The sequence below is a fragment of the Dendrobates tinctorius genome, unplaced genomic scaffold (genome assembly GCF_039654945.1).
Source record: "Dendrobates tinctorius isolate UK_male_01 unplaced genomic scaffold, ASM3965494v1 ptg000150l, whole genome shotgun sequence".
Lineage (NCBI taxonomy): Eukaryota > Metazoa > Chordata > Amphibia > Anura > Dendrobatidae > Dendrobates > Dendrobates tinctorius.
In genome coordinates, this window is record NW_027361817.1 from 8835435 (window position 1) to 8858433 (window position 22999).

The following is a 22999-nucleotide window of genomic DNA, read 5'->3' on the forward strand; positions in this document are numbered from 1 at the left end:
ATATGCGCATATTCATCACTTTAATGAGCGGAACCATGTGACCGCTGAAGGAAGGAAGGGAGGCCGTGGGAGAAGCGGGGCTGCAGAGACCGCTCCAAGAGGGGGTAAGCATAACTGATATTCACCTGTCCCCGGTCCAATGCTGCTCACCACTGTCTGCCACGTCCTCTGTCAGTGACATTCAGGCAGCAGATGGCACAGTGACACGATGGAAAGGGGACAGGTGAATATCTCAGGTGCCGGTTCCTGAGCCAGCGGTGACACCAGCATCTGTCCCCCAGTGAAGGAGAGGTGAGTATGTCTTTTTTTCTTGTTGTTGTTGCAGCAGCAGCATATGGGGGAATAATATATGGAGCATCTTATGGAAGCATAATATATGGAGCATCTTATGGGGGCAGCATATGGGGGCATAATATATGGAGCATCTTATGGGGCAGCATATGGGGGCTTAATCTACGGAGCATCTTATGGGGCAGCATATGGAGTGTAATCTATGAAGCATCTTATGGGGCAGCATATGGGGGCATAATCTACAGTATGGAGCATCTTATGGGGCCTATTCTATGGAGCATCTTATGGGGCAGCATATGGGGCATAATCTATGGAGCATCTTATGGGGCCATAACCTTTATGGAGCAGCATATGGAGCATAATCTTTGGAACATCTTATGGGGCCATAATCTTTATGGAGCAGCATATGGGGCATATTATTCTATGGAGCATCTTATGGGGACATTATTAACCTTTGTGCAGCATTATATGGGGTGTATTTTGTATGGAGCAATATATGGGGCTCCTGATTCAATATGGATATTCAAATACATTTAACCTACTGATGTCTCAATTAATTTTACTTTTATTGGTATCTATTTTTATTTTTGAAATTTACCAGTAGCTGCTGCATTTTCCACCCTAGGCTTATACGCGAGTCAATAAGTTTCCCCAGTTTTTGTGGCAAAATTAGGGAGGTCGGCTTATACTCGGGTCAGCTTATACACGAGTATATACAGTAGTTATCATGGAGATGAACATGTATTCGTAGAAATGAAACAGTTTGCAAAGTTCTAGCTTTTTAACAGCTTTATAAGATGATAGAACATTTTGATGAATAGGGGTTAAAGTCATTTACAAGGTATTTTCACCATGTTTTTGGCATAAAGCAGTTTGAAAAGATGTAAACAATTTTGCCACTTTTAAAGTTTTTACACCACTCCTAAGCAAATCCTCCAAAATGGGTGGCTTTGAAGTGAGATGAGGGGTGGCAAAGGCCACCTAACACATTTTTAAAAAGTTATGCCAACACTATTGGCATTACATATGACAAATGATTGAAGTAATAATTATGGAGAGGTGCATAGAATGTGTGTAATTCATTAATTGTTGTGTGCCTCTACATTAATTAGATGCCTCATACTCCTGCTATCCATTGAAACCCAGTCTTAAAGGGTCTAAGGTGATGCCATCTGGGACAAGATATCATTACTCAAGGCTTTCTGTACAGTATCCTATAAGAGATACCTTTTCTCTTTCTATTAGCATAAGGAAGAACTCCCTTGTTACTATTATATCCTAGTTGAACAAGGAAAACAGGGCTAAAATCATAAAATGCTATGACGAAACTGGACATTTGAAGTTAATGTTGCTCAAAAGTGGTTCCTTCATTTTCTGTCTGCACCTAGGAATCATTCTGGTATTTTACAATATTGTTTTTCTCCTTTGCAAGAAATTGAAGCATTTATGTAAAATTATATCTTTATAAGATTTTTGGCGCCCAGTCTTATTTAAACCTCCACATTGAAATTTGATCTTTATCATAATTTCTTTTTATGTAAAAGCTATGCTTCCATCTTCTATTCTATCTTCGGGAAAATAACAGAACATTTTCTCTTAGCGTTTTTCCTTCATAAACCAAGAGAAAAGTACTTGTGAGTCATAGATTTTATGATATTAGGAATGAATAAAGCAGAATCAAAAGCTTAATACAAGAACTGATGGCAAGCTAGCCCTTGTCATCGTACTAAGGGAAATTTGTTCTATTTTGGTTTCATGTAATCCTCTCAGTACCATTAACGCTGGAGATTTTCAGTATGCAGTTGAAATCATTCATCGTTACAGCTTCCAGTTATTTTAATTATAATTTGCTAGAATGGAAAAATAAGATTGTGCGGGGAGGTTTTCGGTCTATTTTGCAAGATTTTAAAGGGACAACTTAAGAACTGCTAAGAAGCCTTGAACTTGCTTTGTGTTTTGTGCTGTTTCTTTTGACGACTGACCTATCAATCAATTTTGTAATAAAGTGGAGTGGAAATTCACTACACAACTGACAGCTGTTGCCTGCATTTAACATTTGAACAAAAAGCACAGGCGTATACAGGCGTATCACCAGATCTAATTAAGTTACTGGTCAACCGCTAATGAAAAAAGATGGCACTTTAAGTTAATTAACATACTATTATTTAGCAAGACACATGCCATCATTTCTCCATAATATGCAGTCAATGACTGGACTGTTTACTAGTATAAATTATAGTACAAACCGTAACCCAATACAACAATGACTCTGCTTCCTTTTCTGGTCGAAGGCCTGTAGTTTAGAGGGCTTTAAGCCATATGCACCTATATGACAGTTTCCTTTGATACTAGTCTGTAAATTTTACCCAAGACAGAGCATTAAAATAATATTCTTACGTTAACATAAGTAAAATAACATGACTGAAATAGTCATATAATTTTCACGATTTGCTATTGATATTACAAAAAACTGCAGTTGAGTATTTATGATGTGGTGTAACACCTTTATAAAATTAAAGTAGGTAATAAGTCAATAATTTAATGAGATTTAATAAATGCAAACAACTTATCTAACTTAAATAACTTAAAGAGATTGTCCTCTTTTAAGCAATATACTGCCGAGGATGCAGTTTGTAAAAAAATAACCGTGATATGTTCACCTTTCACACACTGGCAAGGCTCCGCCACTGCTGCTTCGTCTGGCATTGGCTGTGGGGTTGACATCACATCAACAGCATGGCAGTCAGTCAAAAACCTCAGCTGTCCTGCCCATGGATACAGAATACCTCCTTCATATTCACTGAGCTCTAGCAGCTACACTGTCTATGTGACATCACCAATGTCAGACAATGGGATCTTAGGCCAGTATCACATAGCGTTAACACAGCAATTCAGTGCATAGCGTTGACGGGCTGCACTAACGCTATAGCATAACGCGATATGCGTTATGCTATACCGCTAGCGCTGATGATTCATCAGTGCTAGCAGTGACGGAGCCTCAGGCGCTGCAGCCAATGTCCGAGGCTCCATCAGTGAATGAGGGCACGTAGCGAATGCGTGCCGCTTTACGGCATGCGTCGCGATGCGCCACATAATGGAGGTCTATGGCAGCGTTGACGGAATGTGTTACACCGTGTTGTACCGCGGTGTAACGCAGTCCATTTAATGGACTGCCATAACGCAGTGTGACCCCAGCCTTACACTTACATAAAAAGTTGTCTGTGAGAACCACATCTATATGGTAGTATGTCTTAAATGGGTTGAAAAAATGCAGTCTTTTTTAATCGCATTTTCCAGACATATAAATAATTACCTCAGTGTTATGTGAAATAAATCACCAAGTTGATTAATTTACAGAAGAGTCGAGGGAGGGACATATTATTTTGTTAAAGGGAATCTGTCTAATTGTACATGTAGTCCAATGTAGGTGATTAATAGTCTTCCCTTAAAGGGGTTTTCTCATAAATAAAGTACATTTTAATGTATAGATCTTGGAATTAAAATCCACAATTGGATGTGTTAAAAAATGTTCCTGTGTTGAGAATCTTATAAATGTACCACTGCTGTGTACTGTGTAATGGCTGTGTCTGCCCGTACAGGGACATGGTCTGATTATACCACGTGAAGTAATTCTTCCCTTCTACTCCTCTTTGGTCAGACTTCATCTGGAATACTTTGCACAGTTCTCGGCACCACATATTAAAAATGACATTGAAAAAACTGGAGCAAGTTCAGAGAAGAGCTACCAGGATGGTAAGCGGACTGAGAAGTATGTCCTACGAGGAACGGTTAAGGGATCTGGGAATGTTTAGCTTGCAAAAAAGAAGGCTAAGAGGAGACTTAATAGCTGTCTACAAATATCTGAAGGGATGTCACAGCAAAGAGGTATCATCATTATTCTCATTTGCTCATGGAAACATGAGAAGTAATGGAATGAAACTGAAAGGGATGAAATACAGATTAGATATTAGAAAAACTTTTTACCAGTGAGGGTGATCAATAAGTGGAACAGGCTGCCACGAGAGGTGGTGAGTTCTTCAATGGAAGTCTTCAAACAGAGGCTGGACAGACATCTATCTGAGATGGTTTAGTGAATCCTGCATTGAGCAGGGAGTTGGACACGATGACCCTTGCGGTCCCTTCCAACTCTAACATTCTATGATTCTATGATTTACCACAGCACCTGGGCAGGGAGGACACGAGTATAGGAGTGTATTAGATCACAGTTGATTATTTCTGTTAGGTACATCGTTTTCTCCTTGTTTTTTAACATGTTTTACCTCACACAAAGAGTAAGTGATCCCGTGATGTAATGTCTGTACACTATTTTACTTCCTCCCCTGCCCAGGAGCTGTAGTATGATCATATCAAGTTACAGCATGGTCATAGACAGAAAAGGAACTTTTTTTAACACATTCAATTGTGAACATACTGTATTTTATTCCAAGATCTTTTTACCCCATAGGGACCCTGCCAATTTTAACCATAATGACAAGGCCAAACTTTTTAAATCTGACCAGTGTCACTAGATGTGGCAATAACTCTGGAACACATCAAAGTATCCCAGTGATTCTATGATTGTTTTTTTTTAGATAAACTGTATTTTGTGTTTATGGTAAATTTATGTTGATAAGTTTTGCGTTTATTTGTTAAAATATGTGAATTTTGGCATAATTTTTAAAATTTTAATCTTGATATACATAAACCAGTCAGTCACGCTGTGCAAAATAATTAAGAAATAATACTTCCAACATGTCTACTTTACATCTGCATATTTTTTCATATGTCTCTTTATTTTGTTAGGCTGTTAGAAGAGTTAAAAGTTTAGTAGCAATTTTTCATTTTTTTCAAGAAATTTACAAAACCTGTTTGTTTACGGATCTATTCAGATATAAATGGACTTTATGGATAGCATTTTGAAAACCACACCCCTCAAATGCTTCAAAGCTGCAGGAATTTTCAGCTATCCATGTCGAGGTTGAGCAATGGCTGCCTAAACTCAACCTGGAGCCAGGGAAGGTCATGTGCGATAACGGTGCAAACATGGGGGCGGCCCTACGCCAGGCCAACTTTAGCCATGTGCCTTGCATAGCTCGCATTCTCAACCTGATGGTACAGCAATTCCTACAACACTGTTCCAGAATGATTGCGCTGCTGTAGAAAACACCATCGTTGTATGTTCACTTTTACCATTCCACTTTAGTTGGTATAGAGATATTTAGGAATACAGGTTAACCGATTGAAATGCGAAGTGACCACATCATGGAATTCAACTTTGCACATGTTGCTGCGACTATGGCAGTAGAGCCGGGACCTGGTGCAGTATGACATTTTGCATAGCCTAGCACATCACAGTATGGACGTGGTGCAACTCACACTTGCATAGCGGACACAGATGAAGGACCTCTGCAATCATCTGCATGTTTTTGAAATAGCTGCTAAGATGGTTAGCGGTGATGATGCCATCATTAGCATCATTATTACTGTCATCTAAATGCTGTACCACACTTTAAATAGTCTGGGTGAGGAGGTGGTGGTAGTGGTCCCAGGGGAAGAAAAGGAAGCAGAGGAAGATGCCTTTAGGGTTAACAATATTTCTAATTTCAGGTCTGTCGTCTCACAGACGTTTGCCACAGGAGGAACAAATGTAGAAGGACCATGAAAAGGATGAGAAGGAAAAGGTGATGGATGTGCTCCAGCTAGGAGTTGAAGAGGATAATGATTCCCTCTCTGTTGTCCATGGTTGCCACAAGGGGATGGAGGAAGAAAGTTTGAGTGTTATCCTGCCACCAACACACTGTGAAGTTGGACAGACTGACCCATGTGCGCCTTCTTGCAGCACTATCTTCAACATGATTGTTACCCATATAATTATGATTTGAAATAGTGCTGATTTCTGGGTGCCAGTGTGTTTAATCCATGATACAAAAGTACATTTTGCCAGTTGCCTCCCCACCTGAAAAAGGGACGTGCCCACTTTGCAGTATCAAAATATGCTTGAAGACAATCTTGACAGTGGTTTTAGCTGACAGCAGTGACGCAAACAGTTTGTATCACAGTGATAGGCTTCCAACCACAGAAACGTTGAGTCATCAATGCAAAAACATTAGCAGCCTAGCAGCGCTGGAGTCTTGTGCTCCAACTCCACCAAGGACAGCATCTGCAAAGCGTTTGTATGTTCTAACTGTGTATACAAGGGTTTCCTCTCAATGCTTATTTTTCTACCCACACTCCAAAGACATACAGATAATAAATGTAAATTGTGATTCACAATGGTGACAGTGGCAGTAATGTCGGTAAATGGTAAAGCGAATGATGAATTAGGGAACGCAATTTTTTAGGAGTTAGGTCAGACAACTGTTCTTAATTAATTTTTGGATGCTGAATCCAGAAATGATCTCAGTTTTTCTCTATCACGTCAAGTTTTTGAACTATAGGATTTTTGTCTTCTCAAAAATATGTAAACTACTGTACCTAAAAAGTTTTTTTTTTTTTTAAATAGTACAAATATGAACAAAAAATGAAATATATAAGAAATAGGCATGACAAATATGTTTTTTAACACTATCATGTTTTTTACAAAGGATATATATATATATATATATATATATATACAGTATATATATATATATGCAAGTATTTAAGGTAAAAATGTACATTTATAGCTTTTTCTGGAGTGTTTAACTTGAGGACAATCACGTTTGATGCTCCAGCAATAGTCAGCCATCATATGTACATCCCATCTACCCTGGGATGTACATAACCTTCAAATCTTGGTGAAATCGTTCACCTTGCTCATCGCTAACAGCACCAAGATTTTCCAGAAAGTTGGCAAGATGGCAATGCAGAAAATGTAGTTTAATACTCATGTTGCAACCAAGCGCTTTGTATCTCTCCAGTAGTTTCTGAACAATTTCTTTGTAATTACTTGCACGTGTATTTCCAAGAAAGTTCTTGACGACGTCTTTGAATGATAACCAAGCATTCTTCTCAAGATCTGACATAGTCCCGGTGAAATGTTCATCTTTGATGAGCTGTCGAATTTGTGGACCATCAAACACACCAGCCTTGATTTTTTCAATGGACAGTCCAGGAAGTGCCAACATGATGTACTTAAAACAGTCGCCGTCAGTTGGCAATGCTTTTACAAATTGCTTCATGAGACCTAGTTTTATGTGCAGAGGTGGGAATAGAATATTCTTCCTGTCAACAAGTGGCTGATGTAGAATGTTAGGATCTCCAGGTTTAAGACCAGATCTTGGAGGCCAATTCGACTCAACCCAATGATTTTCTCGAGCTCTGCTATCCCACATACAGAGAAAGCAGGGATACTTTGTGGACCCACGTTGCTGACCAAGAAGGAAGCAAACCATTTTAAGGTCAACACAGATGATCGAATTGTGTGTGTCATATTTCAATAACTCAATAACTCTCTTTACATCTCCATGTTCTTCACGAAGAGAGACAGAATGACCAATAGGGACTGCACCAAATAAATTGCCATTGTGTAGAAGGACACACTTAAGACTCTGCTTTGAGCTATCAATAAACAGTCGCCATTCATTTGGATTGTACATTGAAAGCCCTAATTATTGTAGTAAACCAGGAATATTATGGCAAAACACAAAACCGCTGTCACACCGAAAGTACTGCAAAAATGTACTTTCTCTAGTACGAAAGTATGATACCTTCGCTCCTTGTTCAAGTGACTGTTTCTCATTCAGCCTTGATGTTAGTAATTCTGAAGCTTTTTTTGATAAGCCCAATTCACGTGCTAAATCATTTAACTCGTGCTGATCAAATCCCTTACGAACTGAATCCTTGTGACTTTCAAATTCTGCATCATTGCTGTCACTGTGTTCGTCAACATCACTCAGAACTTCTAGAGACGGTAGCTGTTCGAAAACTGGCACTGGAATTTCAGCTGAATGAGGCATTGGTCTGATAGCTGACGGTAGATTTGGATATTCTATTTTACTTTTATTTTTCCTGTTAAATCCTGATGTTTTCACTAAACAGAAGTAACAGTCTGTGGAATGACTTTTTTGCTCTCTCCACACCATGGGGATACCAAATGCCAACTTTTCATGTTTTCCTTTGGTCCACATCCGTAAACTCTCGACACACTGCTTGCACACTATGTGAGGGGCCCATGGCTTATCTTGATCACCGAGTTTTACTTTAAAATATGCAAAATATGCTTGTTTGACAAATGCACTGATGTTTGCCCTTTGAACTGGAATGGTGAAAACACTACAAATATAGCAGAAGGAGTCAGGGTTGTTTAGGCATTAGAGGAAGAAGGAGCAGACATGATCTGAAACAAAGGAAATATGTACATAAGTAAATAAAACACTGAGATGGAAAGTTACAAGCTTTGAAAACTAACAAAGAAAAAAATCATAAAAGATATATAAACTACAACTAAGCGCCCAATGTAAAGAGAAAAGCTATCACAAATCCTATTTATTCCTACTATGATACATTTTTTGTGTAAAGATATTGATTATTATGACGTATTGGGAGCTGTACACACCTCTCACCACACTGTCTCAGTTGTGACTACTCCTACAAGTTGCCACGTAGCTCTGTATGAGTCGAATTGTACTCAGATAACAAGTCTTATTACAGAAATCAGTGCAATTGTGCTTCCAAGGCAGGTAAGTTGAGGAGAAAAAACTTGACATGATAGAAAAAAACTGACTACATTTTTGGAATCAGCATGCCAATTTTAGTATAAATCAGCTCAAAAACCTAACTCAACAGAAAATTTTTTTCAAATTGTTCCCCAATTATTGGCGCTATATGAGTTATAAAAAAAAATTGAAATTGATGTTCAGCCACATTCAGATGGCACAAATATTAGTTTCATTGATTACTATTGTTAAAAAAAATGTAAGAATAGTAAGACGGGTAGTTGACTCAATGTAATTGGAGGACTGCCGGTCTTGGAGGTCTACTGCTACAGGCAACACACATGAAGGAGACTCAAGCAGGAGTCTACAGATTTCCAAAAATGTACTGGCAGACAACAACAAAGTGATATCAATTTCACCACAGTAGAAATAGTATAATAGGGACTGACAAATCTAACACGACAGCCAACCCAGCAGATGTACACCCAACCGCGAGTGCACACATTTCCAAAAATTAGCTGGTGACACCAGCAAAGTGGTATCAATTTCAAGAGAGTAGAAATAGTATAATAGGGACCTATGCATCTTCCACTACAGCAGTCCAGCAAATGGACAATCAACCAAGAGTGTACACATTTCCAAAATTAAGTGGCAGACACCAATAAAGTGGCATTAGTTTCACCACCTACCCCGTTTAGACCTCAAACACAGAGCCTAATACCCCTTCCACCAAGACCTCGCTTTTTCCCAGTCATGTTGCTCACATAGTGTGGTATGAGCACAGTGTTAGCAACTAAAAATTAGATATTTTACTCTGCACCACCTCTGCACAGCTGAATTTCAGTGGCACTAAATGAGAAGGTGAAATATGGCATGCTGAATTGAGTTAGTCACAGAGAAAAAAAATTCTGTGCAGATGAGGCCTGTATGACAAAGAAGACGTGCTCCAAACAATCTAAAACTGACATCTCGCCTACTGTATGACTTTAGTAACATAAGAAATTTTGGAGGCCTGTCGATAAGGCCTGTATAAGATTGAGTGGATGCTCCAAACAATTTAAAAGTGACATGTACCCTACTATATGACGTTGTTAACAGAAGATTTTTTGGGGGCGGGAATGGAAATGTACAACAGGATCCATAACAGGGCGGCTATGGGAAGTACAAGATCCAGGATCCAGCCTACAACTATCAGTCTCCTCCAATAGAAATGCAACTTTCGCATTTATGAAAAAAAGAGAAAACAAAAATTGAAAGTGATTTTTGCTGCTGTATATATCTGTAGCTTAAACTTCTATGATTGTAAGGCATCTGCATAGAAATTGTATTTGGATGTAGTGTGAGCATAAAAAAAAACGCCTTAGAGGCAAAATTAGAAAAACAAGAAAGTCATAATTCCCAGCAGAGAAAAAATGTTTAACCCAGAGGGCCTGTTCATTCCTTTGTAAGGTGCCCGAGCAGGTAGCCGTGGGTTAGCTGTAGAACCTACATGCTCTGGCACCCTACAAGAAAATCGTGTGCTGTTAGTTGTGGGGTGCATCACACTAAATTGTGGGCCATAGGCCTCCGTTGACTCCAGGCTTTCATTTTCAAGAACCACAGCACACAATCCAGGGGACAAGTTCTTTTTAACAGTCAAACTTTTACTGAACAATTCACAGTCATTAGAGTATGTGGGATAGGGCATAACCGGTTACAGTCTTTCCCTCAGGTATCAGACATATTTTCAGCCCTATCACTCGTTCCCAACAGTGTGTCCTTTTTCCTGCTGTCTCTACTACATTTAGGAATCAGTTTTTACCAAGGTAAGTGCACCCGGATTCCATCATCCTCTGCCTTTGGGAATCCGTGTACATCTTCGCCTGCAGGTGCGATGTGCCCAATAACCAAGGCACCAGTCTTGAGGTCCTGAGCCCGACAAATGGATCCACATGGAGGAGTTGTATGGCAATCCACTGCCCCAAGTGATAGACCCGAGTTGGCCTTAGCAGACCACAGCACTAGAATTCCACGATGAACTTGCTTAAACCTTCCACAACCAGGAAGATCATCTCCTTTTATTACCACTATTCCCCTCCCATCTGTGGGCCTACACCCAACATTAACTATTGCTTATCTATTTCCTATCGCTACAGCATATTATTAGTAATCCTTGCTTCCTTTTATCTATAAAACACTTATTTTTATACACTATCATGGGGTTTCCACATTTGTCCCACTATTCTACACATTGCCATAACATATTACATAGGGATTATACACATTCACATTAAATGCAGAATACGCATAACACTGTTTACATTACACTTATGCACACGGCAATAGTCTTCAGGATAGGGAAGAGGTACGACCGGCAACATCCTCATACCTTTATCTTCCAAACAGGGAGGTGATTTTCTGGAGGGTGAGGGTGGCATACACTAGATGATATCATGTGGAGATTCAATTTCTTGATAAAGCTTAGTGTGGGAGGCAATACCTAAATTCTAACCATGTTGAAAGACAATCTAATTTGACTGGAAATCCCTACTTCTAGACGTTGTCTCATAGTAATTTTGCAGCTGCAGCAAATACTCAGGTTTATGCTATAGTAGCAGTGACTAAATCTGTGAACAAGGTAACTTTATAGCATCTATCTGGAAAATTGTGCAGATGTGGTTTGCACTATTGATTAATAGGTCACATTGGGATGATTCAGGCAGGATTACCAGAGAAATATGCATGAGAATGACTGTTTACTGCTTGTTACTAACAAATTCTGAGATCCTGCAGAATCTCACTTTATTTGGGCAATAGCAGTCTTCTAAATTTGTAGCTATTACTGTATTTTTCGGGTTATAAGACACACTTTTTTTTCCTCCAAAATTGGGAGGAAAATGGGGGTGCGTCTTATAATGCAGATTTTTCTTACCGGTCGCGGTGGAGAAGGGTCCCAGGGTTATGGCTGAAGGAGGAAGGAGTGGAGTGTTCCTGCAGGCCACAGATGAGGGGGTGTTCAGATGTTTGGCGCACCATTGTGGGTGACCGGTTCTGCGGGTTTCCGCTGCTGCTGCAGGGGCTCTGCTGTGATTTTGTGAAAGGCCAGATCCCCCACAGCTGCATGGTTTCCTATGTGGTGGACTCCGGGAAAATGGCTGCCGGGGTGGCGCATGCGCAGATGAAGATCTCGGCACCAAGATCTAGGGAGATGAGATCTCAGCGCCGCACATCCGAACACACTCTCATCCCAGCCTGCGGCCTGCAGCAACGCTCCACTCTTGCCTCCTCCAGAAGCGACCCTGGGACCCTGGCAAGCAATAAGATGCATGGATTATAAGAAGGACCACTATTTTATTAAAAAAAAAGTTTTTATCCTATCTCCTCAAAATTTGAGGTGCGTCTTACAGTCATGGCCAAAAGTATTGACACCCCTGACATTCTGTCAGATAATATTCAGTTTCTTCCTGAAAATGATTGCAAACACAAATTCTTTGGTATTATTATCTTCATTTAATTTGTCTTAAATGAAAAAACACAAAAGAGAATGAAGCAAAAAGCAAAACATTGATCATTTCACACAAAACTCCAAAAATGGGCCGGACAAAAGTATTGGCACCCTCAGCCTAATACTTGGTTGCACAACCTTTAGCCAAAATAACTGCCACCAACCGCTTCCGGTAACCATCAATGAGTTTCTTACAATGCTCTGCTGGAATTTTAGACCATTCTTCTTTGGCAAACTACTCCAGGTCCCTGATATTTGAAGGGTGCCTTCTCCAAAGTGCCATTTTTAGATCTCTCCACAGGTGTTCTATGGGATTCAGGTCTGGACTCATTGCTGGCCACCTTAGAAGTCTCCAGTGCTTTCTCTCAAACCATTTTCTAGTGCTTTTTGAAGTGTGTTTTTGGTTATTGTCCTGCTGGAAGACCCATGACCTCTGAGGTAGACCCAGCTTTCTCACACTGGGCCCTAAATTATGCTGCAAAATTTGTTGGTAGTCTTCTGACTTCATAATGCCATGCACACGGTCAAGCAGTCCAGTGCCAGAGGCAGCAAAGCAACCCCAAAACATCAGGGAACCTCCGCTATGTTTGACTGTAGGGACCGTGTACTTTTCTTTGAATGCCTCTTTTTTCTCCTGTAAACTCTATGTTGATGCTTTTGCCCTAAAAGCTCTACTTTTGTCTCATCTGACCAAAGAACATTCTTCCAAAATGTTTTAGGCTTTTTCAGGTAAGTTTTGGCAAACTCCAGCCTGGCTTTTTTATGTCTCGGGGTAAGAAGTGGAGTCTTCCTGGGTCTCCTACCATACAGTCCCTTTTCATTCAGATGCCGACAGATAGTACGGGTTGACACCGTTGTACCCTCGGACTGCAGGGCAGCTTGAACTTGTTTGGATGTTAGTGGAGGTTCTTTATCCAACATCCGCACAATCTTGCGTTGAAATCTCTTGTCAATTTTTCTTTTCCGTCCACATCTAGGGAGGTTAGCCACAGTGCCATGGGCTTTAAACTTCTTGATGACACTGCGCACGGTAGACACAGGAACATTCAGGTCTTTGGAGATGGACTTGTAGCCTTGAGATTGCTCATGCTTCCTCACAATTTGGTTTCTCAAGTCCTCAGACAGTTCTTTGGTCTTCTTTCTTTTCTCCATGCTCAATGTGGTACACACAAGGACACAGGACAGAGGTTGAGTCAACTTTAATCCATGTCAACTGGCTGCAAGTGTAATTTAGTTATTGCCAACACCTGTTAGGTGCCACAGGTAAGTTACAGGTGCTGTTAATTACACAAATTAGAGAAGCATCACATGATTTTTCGCACAGTGCCAATACTTTTGTCCACCCTCTTTTTTATGTTTGGTGTGGAATTATATCCAATTTGGCTTTAGGACAATTCTTTTTGTGTTTTTTCATTTAAGACAAATTAAATGAAGATAATAATACCAAAGAATTTGTGTTTGCAATCATTTTCAGGAAGAAACTGAGTATTATCTGACAGAATTGCAGGTGTGTCAATACTTTTGGCCATGACTGTATAATCCGGAGCGTTTTATAATCCGCAAAATATGTTAATTGCAGATCTACAACTTCTTCCTCCTGGAACCTTTAGGAGAAATAACTGATTATAATCCACCAAACTTTATATCGTTTTATTTTCAACATGGCATGTACATTATTAAGGAGGCAGTTTAGATGTTTTTTGCAATGAAGATCTTAGTTCAGAAAGCAGCATTTTCCAAGTGTCTTCAGAGACTGGCTGATATGAAGTCTGAGGGAAAGATATCATTTGCTAGCAGATAGATTGTGGACTTACAAGCTGCTACAATGGTGGCAGTGTGGAGTGAGTCAGAAATATACTCACAAGTCATAAAAAAACCTTTGGATGTGAGAAATCTTCGAAACATGATCTTCTGCAGAGGAGTCTGACAAAGAGGCTGTGAGAGCACTGCTGGAAAGTGTCCTTCTCTGTCGAGTCAGCTGGAGGAACCATATTGAGACTTCAATCTCTTCAGTGCTTTTCCTTATTTTTGGTTCTTTTCATGATACTTGAATGTTGAGATTGCAGATTTGAGACAATAAGGCCATGTGCAGTAGAGCTGCTAAGGAGCATGACCTACTCATGCAGTTCTGGCTATAATCCCCTGAAGTACCGTTCTAAGTCATGTACCATTAATTTTAATGGCTTCTGATTAGAACGGTCAGTCAGTGAGTCATATAATCATCAATTCTGATGATCACGGAATGGATATTTCCAATTTATAATTTCTGGAATGGGTGAAGATATTCAAAATAAGGTTCTTTCCCATTTTCTATGTCAATAGCTACTACATAAGTTTGTTTGCTACTGTAGCACTTCTTCCCTGCCTTCAAAGTATTATCAAGAGGCCTAGAGTCCTTTGAATATAAACCTTTGATGAGTTGAGACACGGCTTTGGATCAGGCTCCAATTGACACAAATGTCAATCTTATTAATACAAATAATGATGTGCCCGCTCTTGTTCACTGCATCCTCATATAAATACTATTCCAATAAAACTGCAGTTTAAAATATGTAAACTCTAAGCAGGGGTCAAGAGATTAATCTCAGCAACATTCCTCTCCTTGTTTCCGAATAGCGTGTCTAAAATATTGCTACCACTTTTCAAAGCAACAAAAAGATGCATTTAAAAACAGTTTACGTAAGAGTTCTTCACAAGTTTATGTAAGCAATCACAAGAATTGCATACATAATTAAAATCCCAGAAGGGTTGATTTACACGATTCTCACTGCATTGCAAATTAAGAAGGAGAAGCCTACAAATCACTTAATTCTGTTCTTCCTGTGCAGGACTAAAAACTAAAAATAATACTGAGCGCTGCAGACAAGGAGTGAGAATGGCTATCAGCGTCGAAGCACTTAAAGCTCATTTTGCTTACATGATACTGACATCTAGAAGTGCTGCTGACCCACTTCTACAATAGAAATCTCTGGTCTTCAGCAGCAGAGCCTGATATAGGAAAGAGACTTTCACCGGGTCATTAGATTTTGGAAAGGACACGATCGGATTAGATTTACAGTGATTGGCAAAAGATATTTACTATGCAGAGACTCGATCTTTATGGTGTAACAGCAGATATAAGATCACTTTACAAAACCTGAGAAGAGTTATTAGCCAGTATTTTAGTGATTCATTTCTATTTAGCTACAGTACATCAGACACAGAATTTTGCATTCTGCTCTACAGAATAAACTTTACATTTGATTTTGTGTTTTTTTTCTTTTTTTTTGGGGGGGGGAGCTAATTATTTTTATTTTATTCAAACTTCTGCCACCTAAACTTAATAAATCATTTATTTTTCCAAAGTATTATATCTATGTGTGAACATCAAGTGCTGATGACATTGCTGTTGCAAAATACAGCAAAATAAGCCAAGTCAGACAGAAAGATTGGGTACATTCAATACCTTCATCATTGGATAGAGAATGTTGTGATTTTGTTTCTTTGGCTTTGTACAGGATTCAAGAGAAAAAAAAACATTTGATATTCTCTATATGAAACCACAGTCACATTTAGGTACAGCAGATGCCACCTACATCTCTTAGAGAGCCTTAAATAGTAAGTACAAATTTTCATCATAAGTCAAGAAATGTTGAAATATATCAGATAAATATGCTTCTTTCTCCACTTATCAGTCTCCTGCAGTGATCATTCACTCTCAAATCAAATAGAATATCCATGGGATAGGCCTTTAATATGAAATCAATGGAGACCTGATGTCTAGAATCACCAAAGAGCTAAAAACTGCTCAAAGCGTTTGGAATTAAACAATGTCGTTAAAATTGCTTAGTAGCTGCTGCCGAGCCTAATCATCCCATTCATTTGAGTGGGAAATAAAGAGCCATACTGATCAGTGGCCACTAAGCAATGTATTGGGCTGCTATGTTCTGCCCTATATATTCCTTAGGTCTAGCTGCTGCTGGAGAGGACATCAACTGATCGGTGTGGGTGCCGGATATTGGACTGCCACCAATCTAATATTGATAACCTATACCATGGGTAGGCAATCAATATGTTAGACTGAAACACACTCTTTAAATCTGTCAACATTAGTGTTGATCGAACAGTGAAATGCTCGAGCGCTCGACACTCGAATCAAGCACATCAGACATTCGGACATGCTTGACTTGAGTAGAGAGTATAATGGAAGTCAACGACAAACTCAAGCATTTTTCTGGAGGATGGAAAAATTCTCTCTATGGCGCAGATAACTCACTTAGGCTGGAGTCACACTGCCGAATTTCTCATGCGATAATCACATCGCATAGCACAGACTGGCCGGCATCTCTCCTGACCTGAGCATGACAGCGCGATGGATTACTATGCAGCTGTCAAGCTCAGGTCAGAAGAGCTACAGCCAGTGCGCGTTTTACGATGCGATTCTCGGACGAAAAATACGCCGGTGTGTCTCTGCCCTTACAGGGATCTGAGTACTCTAGCACCATGTGATACTCGCCACTGTTTGCTAATTGATCGAGCGCCCCGATGCTTGATTGAGTAACAAGCGGTGCTGAGCACACTCGACCAACACTAGTCAACATATCTGACATATAAAAGCCTACTAAAAGAAATGGAGGGAGAAGCTGAAGTAAGGAAAGGGCAGTGCATTTAAAGAGAAAATGGTCAATACGGAGAAAAAAATGATAAAAATGCAAGCTACAAGTCATATAATGGCCATAAACATAATAAACGTATTACAAATGTGGCTCCAAACAAAATAGAGTCATAATAGGTTTGCATTGATAAAGTGTTCATATAACAGTATTAAAAATGCAATCATTGCAAATACACATCATATAGAACTGTGCCATAATGTGAAATTAAAAGCATGATCGCTTACCTCCATCACCAGAGCCTGAACCTCCCTCTGAAAAAAAGAACAGATATTCAGATAAAATATTACATTTATATTGAAACAATGATATAATTGTCAGAAAAAAATGATATGCCTGTCTAATTAGTTGTGTTTTATTTTGCTTTTTTGTCCAGAACAATATGTTCAAGGTTAAAGTTGTGTTATGCAGGTACTGTCAGAGAAAAGAGCCCTTAATAAAAAGAATCATGTTCATTTTTGTAATTGAACGTAACCTTCTTGCTCTCTGAGACATGCTATGATGAGGCAATGATTAAACAACCAGCCATGAACGTAGACAAACAACAATAGTCTGAATAGGTTAATACATAAAATATTTTTCAGACCATAAGGCACACTTTTTTTCCTCCAAATTTGGGAGGAAAGTGTGGGTGCATCTTATGGTCCGAATGTAACATGTCGAGAGGGGACAGCGGAGGAGTGGGATCGCGCTCTCAGGAGGCAGGAAAATGTCCCCACTGAGGAAACCATGTGGTCCCAATGCTTAAAGTGAAGGAATATTCATTAGCTGCTTCCCCGCGAACCTGTCAGTGCTGAGCAGTGGGCGGGGAGCGGTACATGATTATTCCTTCACTTAAACAGCGGACCCACCTGGTTTCCCCAGCGCCGGATTCCTGCAGCAGCTGGGGAAATCATGTGTCCGATGGAGAAGGAAGTGGCAGGAGCAGGATGCCACAGGAGGGATCGCTGCATACCTGAAAGCACAGGCTGGGCTGTACTGATCCTGAGTGATCCTTTATAGGACCTGTGTGACGTAATAAAGAAGGCGGGTTGGAGCATCACATGACAGCACAGAGCCCTCCCTCTTGACTGTCATCACAGGTCCTGTAGACAGCGCCCTAGAAAACAATACAAAACCCAAAACAAAATGGACTAGAAGCAGTTCATAAAAGTATATTAATTTTATTGTACAAGTATAAAAAATGAAAACAAGATCATACCTAAATAATTAATGATATAAGATATAAGGCAGTCAGCAACACCTAGACACCACACACAGAAAGGTCTGGTAAAAAAGTGGCAATATAATAGAGATCACATATACCAGTCAATATGGCCGTATGAGTACATAAAAGGTATAAAATAACATGCAAAAATGTAATAACCACCAGAAAAAGGGGGTAAAAAAGTGCAAGAAAGAAAAACAACTTTTCAGTGGTCATATAAAGTGCCATAGTGCATATATTAGTGATCCAAAATCGGACCTACAAAAAATGAACCACAGAGAAATTATAATCAAATACCTGATGAGACCGCTGCTAACAATAGCCAGACTGCCAGAGAAGGTAAATGGGACTGAAATAAATGTAATGAAGCCAAAAAAGAAACCAACCTTACTGTAGTGTGTACTGTAGTGTACTTTCGATCACTAATATATGCACTGTGGCACTTTATATGACCACTGATAAGTTATTTTTCTTTCTTGCACTTTTTTACCCCCCTTTTTCTGGTGGTTATTACATTTTTGCATGCTATTTTATACCTTTTGTGTACTCATACGGCCATATTGACTGGTATATGTGACCTCTATTATATTGCCACTTTTTTAACAGACCTTTCTGTGTGTGGTGTCTTGCTGACTGCCTTATATATTATATCATTAATTATTTTTGTATGATCTTGTTTTCATTTTTTATATTTGTACAATAAAATTCATATACTTTTATGAACTGCTTCTAGTCCATTTTGTTTTGGGTTTTGTTATGTTATAATGGATGAGCTTTAATATTTACAGCCTTATTTGGGATAATAGAAAACAATGCAGCTTGCCAGCTTCCTCTAACACGATCTGTGGTGAGGTAAGGGAGGCTCTGTGCGGTCATGTGATGCTTCAGCCCTTCTCTTCCTCACAACAGGTCCTGTCAGCTGTAAAGAGAGATAGACTTTTGGTTTTCTGGCATGGTTGGCTGCTGGAACTGCACTGAGTAGCACAGCCTGTACAAGTAAGAATTAATTAAAAGTTTATTACTTACAACACATAAAAATGCAATCTGCCACTCCAGTGGTGAACTATAATTCCCAGCTTGTCATAGGATCTGCAGGACATGCTGGAAGTTATAGTTTTCCCATGGGATCTTAAAGCAGTACTCCAGTGCTATTTTTCAGTGCTGGAGTGGTGCTTTAAACAGAAGCCCTGTGCCCCCATTCTTAAGGTACTGTCACACTAAGCGATATCGCTAGCAATATCGCTATAACTTGTGACGTTATAGCGATATTGCTAGCGATATCGCTGTGTGTGATACTTACCTACGACCGGCTCCCCCGCTGGTTATCGCTGATCGCGCGAGAACGTTCAGGACTGTTTCTCGTCATCAGCTTCCTGTGGCGCTTCCTGTGGAGAGACGAGCGACGTGCGTGGAGCCGGGAGGGAGTACGCAGGATCGCCTAGTGTGACAGGTAAGTAGCGATCCCCCGTCCCCAGCGATGTCGCTGGTGAGATCTGCCTGTGTGGCAGCTCACTAGCGACCACTTAGCGATGCACCAGCGATCCTGACCGCGTCATATCGCTGGTCGGGATCGCTGGTACATCAATAAGTGTGACAGTACCTTTATACTCACCCTCCAGCATCTTCATATAGTACTTTACAGACACCACACTAGTCCCGCAGCACCATCTTCTACCCGTAGCTTCCAACATAATAACATACTATTATATATAATAGCACCACATATAATAGTATGTTATTTATGTTATTAAATATTTTACCACATTTTTTGCTTCAAATTTTTTTTCCCTATTTTCCATTTCTAAAACCTGGGTGCGTCTTATAGTCCGGTGCGTCTCATAACAATCATTTTACTTGTTATCTATTATGTAACTATTATACCTGTAGTTATCTGGGATGTTAAGGGGCAAAGAATTGTCTCTCATTGTGTCCTAATCTTTGCCTTTTGCATTATGTGCTAGCAGATTTAAAGGAAATGTGATGTTAGAAAGTGAAGAATTGTTTAAAAGGGTTTTTTGTGTTACTGTAATTGTATTTTTTATTTTATTTTTGACCAATGATTTTTTCCCATATCACAATCTGTATTAAAAATCAACATTAGAAATCTTTTAATTCTCCCACTGGTTATTTGGATATTTTAGACCTTAATTTTCTGTTATTACAGAAAATCCAAATGATCTGTAGCAGTAATGGAAAGACTCTTACCCTATATTTTGTGTCGAAGCATTAATGAACATTTGCAAAGGCCACTGTGAAGGAAGGGGGAGAAGGGAGCTGTGACATAGCCTATTATGATTGGTGGATCCTGTGTTATCAGCTGTGTATAGAGGAGTTACCCATCATTGTAATCTTGCTAAAAACTCTTCTTGAAATGACACATAGTATGATTCTAAAATGTTACCAGTAGTATATACTTAAATGTATATATCCCTATCACTTTTTATCTCATCAAACAGAAAAACTAGATTTAAACAACAGGTAATTTTCTGACAAAACTTTTATTTTACATGTTGCACCAGACACACAATTTAATAGTGGCTGCAGAGCGGAATAACACATTTTTTTTTTTTATTTCACCTCTCCATTACGGAAATAGTAGTAATGAAAGATCTTGTCACCGTGTGAGTTAACTTTAGTGAGTGTGGAGGTGCACTTCTTCTCACTGTTTGAGATGCTACCTGATAAAACCCACTTGGACTTAACTACAGTTAGCTCAGTAGGTGCCAACTAAAGTTATGCATAGGATAATGGGATTGGCGCTACTTTTACACCTGTTCCCAGCATAATTACATCTCAAGGGATAGCCAATAGTGATGAGCGAGTATGGTCGTTACTCGAGTTTTCCGAGCATGCTCGAGTGTTCTCTGAGTATTTTGGGCGTGCTCGGAAATTTAGTCTGTGTCGCCACAGCTGCATGATTTGCGGCTTGCTAGACAGCCTGAATACATGCAGGGATTGCCTGTTTGTTAGGGAATCCCCACATATATTCAGGCTGTCTAGCAGCAGGAAATCATGCAGCTGCGGCTACACAAACAAAATCTCTGAGTATGCCCAAAATACTAGGTAGGAGACCACCCGAGCATGCTCGGAAAACTCGAGTAGCGAGCATCCTCTCTCATCACTAATAGCTAAGTTTAAGGATCCCCTGGGATCTCAGATGCCCACTGCAGGAAAAAACAAACAAAAAGAGTCCATGAAATAGAACAAAGGTGGCATTCACCATCACATTAAAAGTTCCTTTTCTTTTATTTTGTCACATTAAAACAGGAGAGTCTGTGGAATACATGAAAGACAAGGGCCGTTTCATGAAACGACCAGTTGAAGCGCAGCAGGCGCGAAACAGTCGTCCGACATGTATACCACAGACTCTCTTGCATCCATGTTTTAATGTAACACAATGAAAGAACTTTTAATTGGAAGGTGGGTACCACCTTTCTTCTATTTCATGGCCAACTAAAATTAAATCATTAGGCACATCTCATTAGGCACCAATACTTTGATTGCTAACATCTTCACAACACAGAGGCAAAATGAAAAGATAAACACATTTTATTCCTCTCTTTAGACACTATTACATCCTGTGACCAGTTCAATACAAAAAATTTGGTGAAAGATCCTTCTTTAAAAAAAAAAAAAAAACACTCATCGGGCCTTTACTTAAAAAGAATGTGACAAAAAAGCTATGCAAATTCACATAATAAAAGAAAACACCTAGAAAAGGCGACTATATTTGGGTGGTGTGAATGGTTGTATTGTGAAACTTATTAGCTTTCACTTAACTTTTTTTTTTTCGCACACAGTGTGAGGAAGACAGTTACTTTTACATTTTGGGAATCCTGAGATTTTTTTTGTTTTTCTTTAACACAAAAAAACTTTGACTTTACAAACAAAAAAATGCAAATGAGATGCCAAAAAATCATGTTGCTTATGGCTTGTGTCACAAACTTGGAAGCAACTTTCTATAAAAGAGAAGCCTTGGTCTGAGTAATATTCGTAAGTACAAAAACTAGCACTGAGTCAACTTAAACTACCCTTTTTTGTAGTTCATCAAAAATGAAATACAAATGGTATTTTTAAGTCACTTTGCCGCAGTATATCACTGACCAATCAATTCACAATAGGGTTCTCAACCTTCCAAAAATTGCAGGACAGTCCATAAAAATAGGGCACCTTTTTGCCCTGTATATAAAAAAGTAAGGTATTAGTGATATTTGTGAAGCTGAAGAAATACACACTATTATGACTGTAATTATCAATGAATGCAACCAATGTCTTCATATCAGAATTTTGGGCTGTAGACATCACTGATAATGGTTTACTATGGTTTTCCAATGTGTCCGTAAATAATATTGTCTGGCTATAACTTAAGTTGACAACTCTGATTCACAGTCACATAGACATTGCAGATCCTAGACATCCCTATCACTTGAATCTGTGCATTACTATTTATGGAATGAGACTACTATTTTCATCATTTAGAAAGATGCAGTATTACACCTTTAGGTCGTTCCATCCCTATGTGTAATGATAGGCTGTGCATTAAAACAGCTTCTGCTTTTCCTTTTCACATATTTTTAATAATTGTGATAGTCCCCCTTATTGGCTGTGCGAGACCATGTGATGTGATAGCTGTAAGTCATTATGGGAAAGCCTTAGTTACCACACCTGATACTGTTTGAGACTGCACTCTCAAAAGCAATGTGTAAAATAACACCAGGTGCTTTTGATT

General features: G+C 39.3%; 1 protein-coding gene across 1 annotated transcript in view; it reads right to left on the bottom strand.

Annotated features, from left to right (window-relative positions):
- TMEFF2 (transmembrane protein with EGF like and two follistatin like domains 2) overlaps positions 1-22999 on the bottom strand; it is a 1040676-nt gene that overhangs the window by 860345 nt on the left and 157332 nt on the right. Inside the window, exon 4 of the mRNA XM_073546700.1 lies at positions 17291-17317. Coding sequence (XP_073402801.1) covers positions 17291-17317 — 27 coding nt within the window. The remainder of the gene's footprint in view (positions 1-17290; positions 17318-22999) is intronic.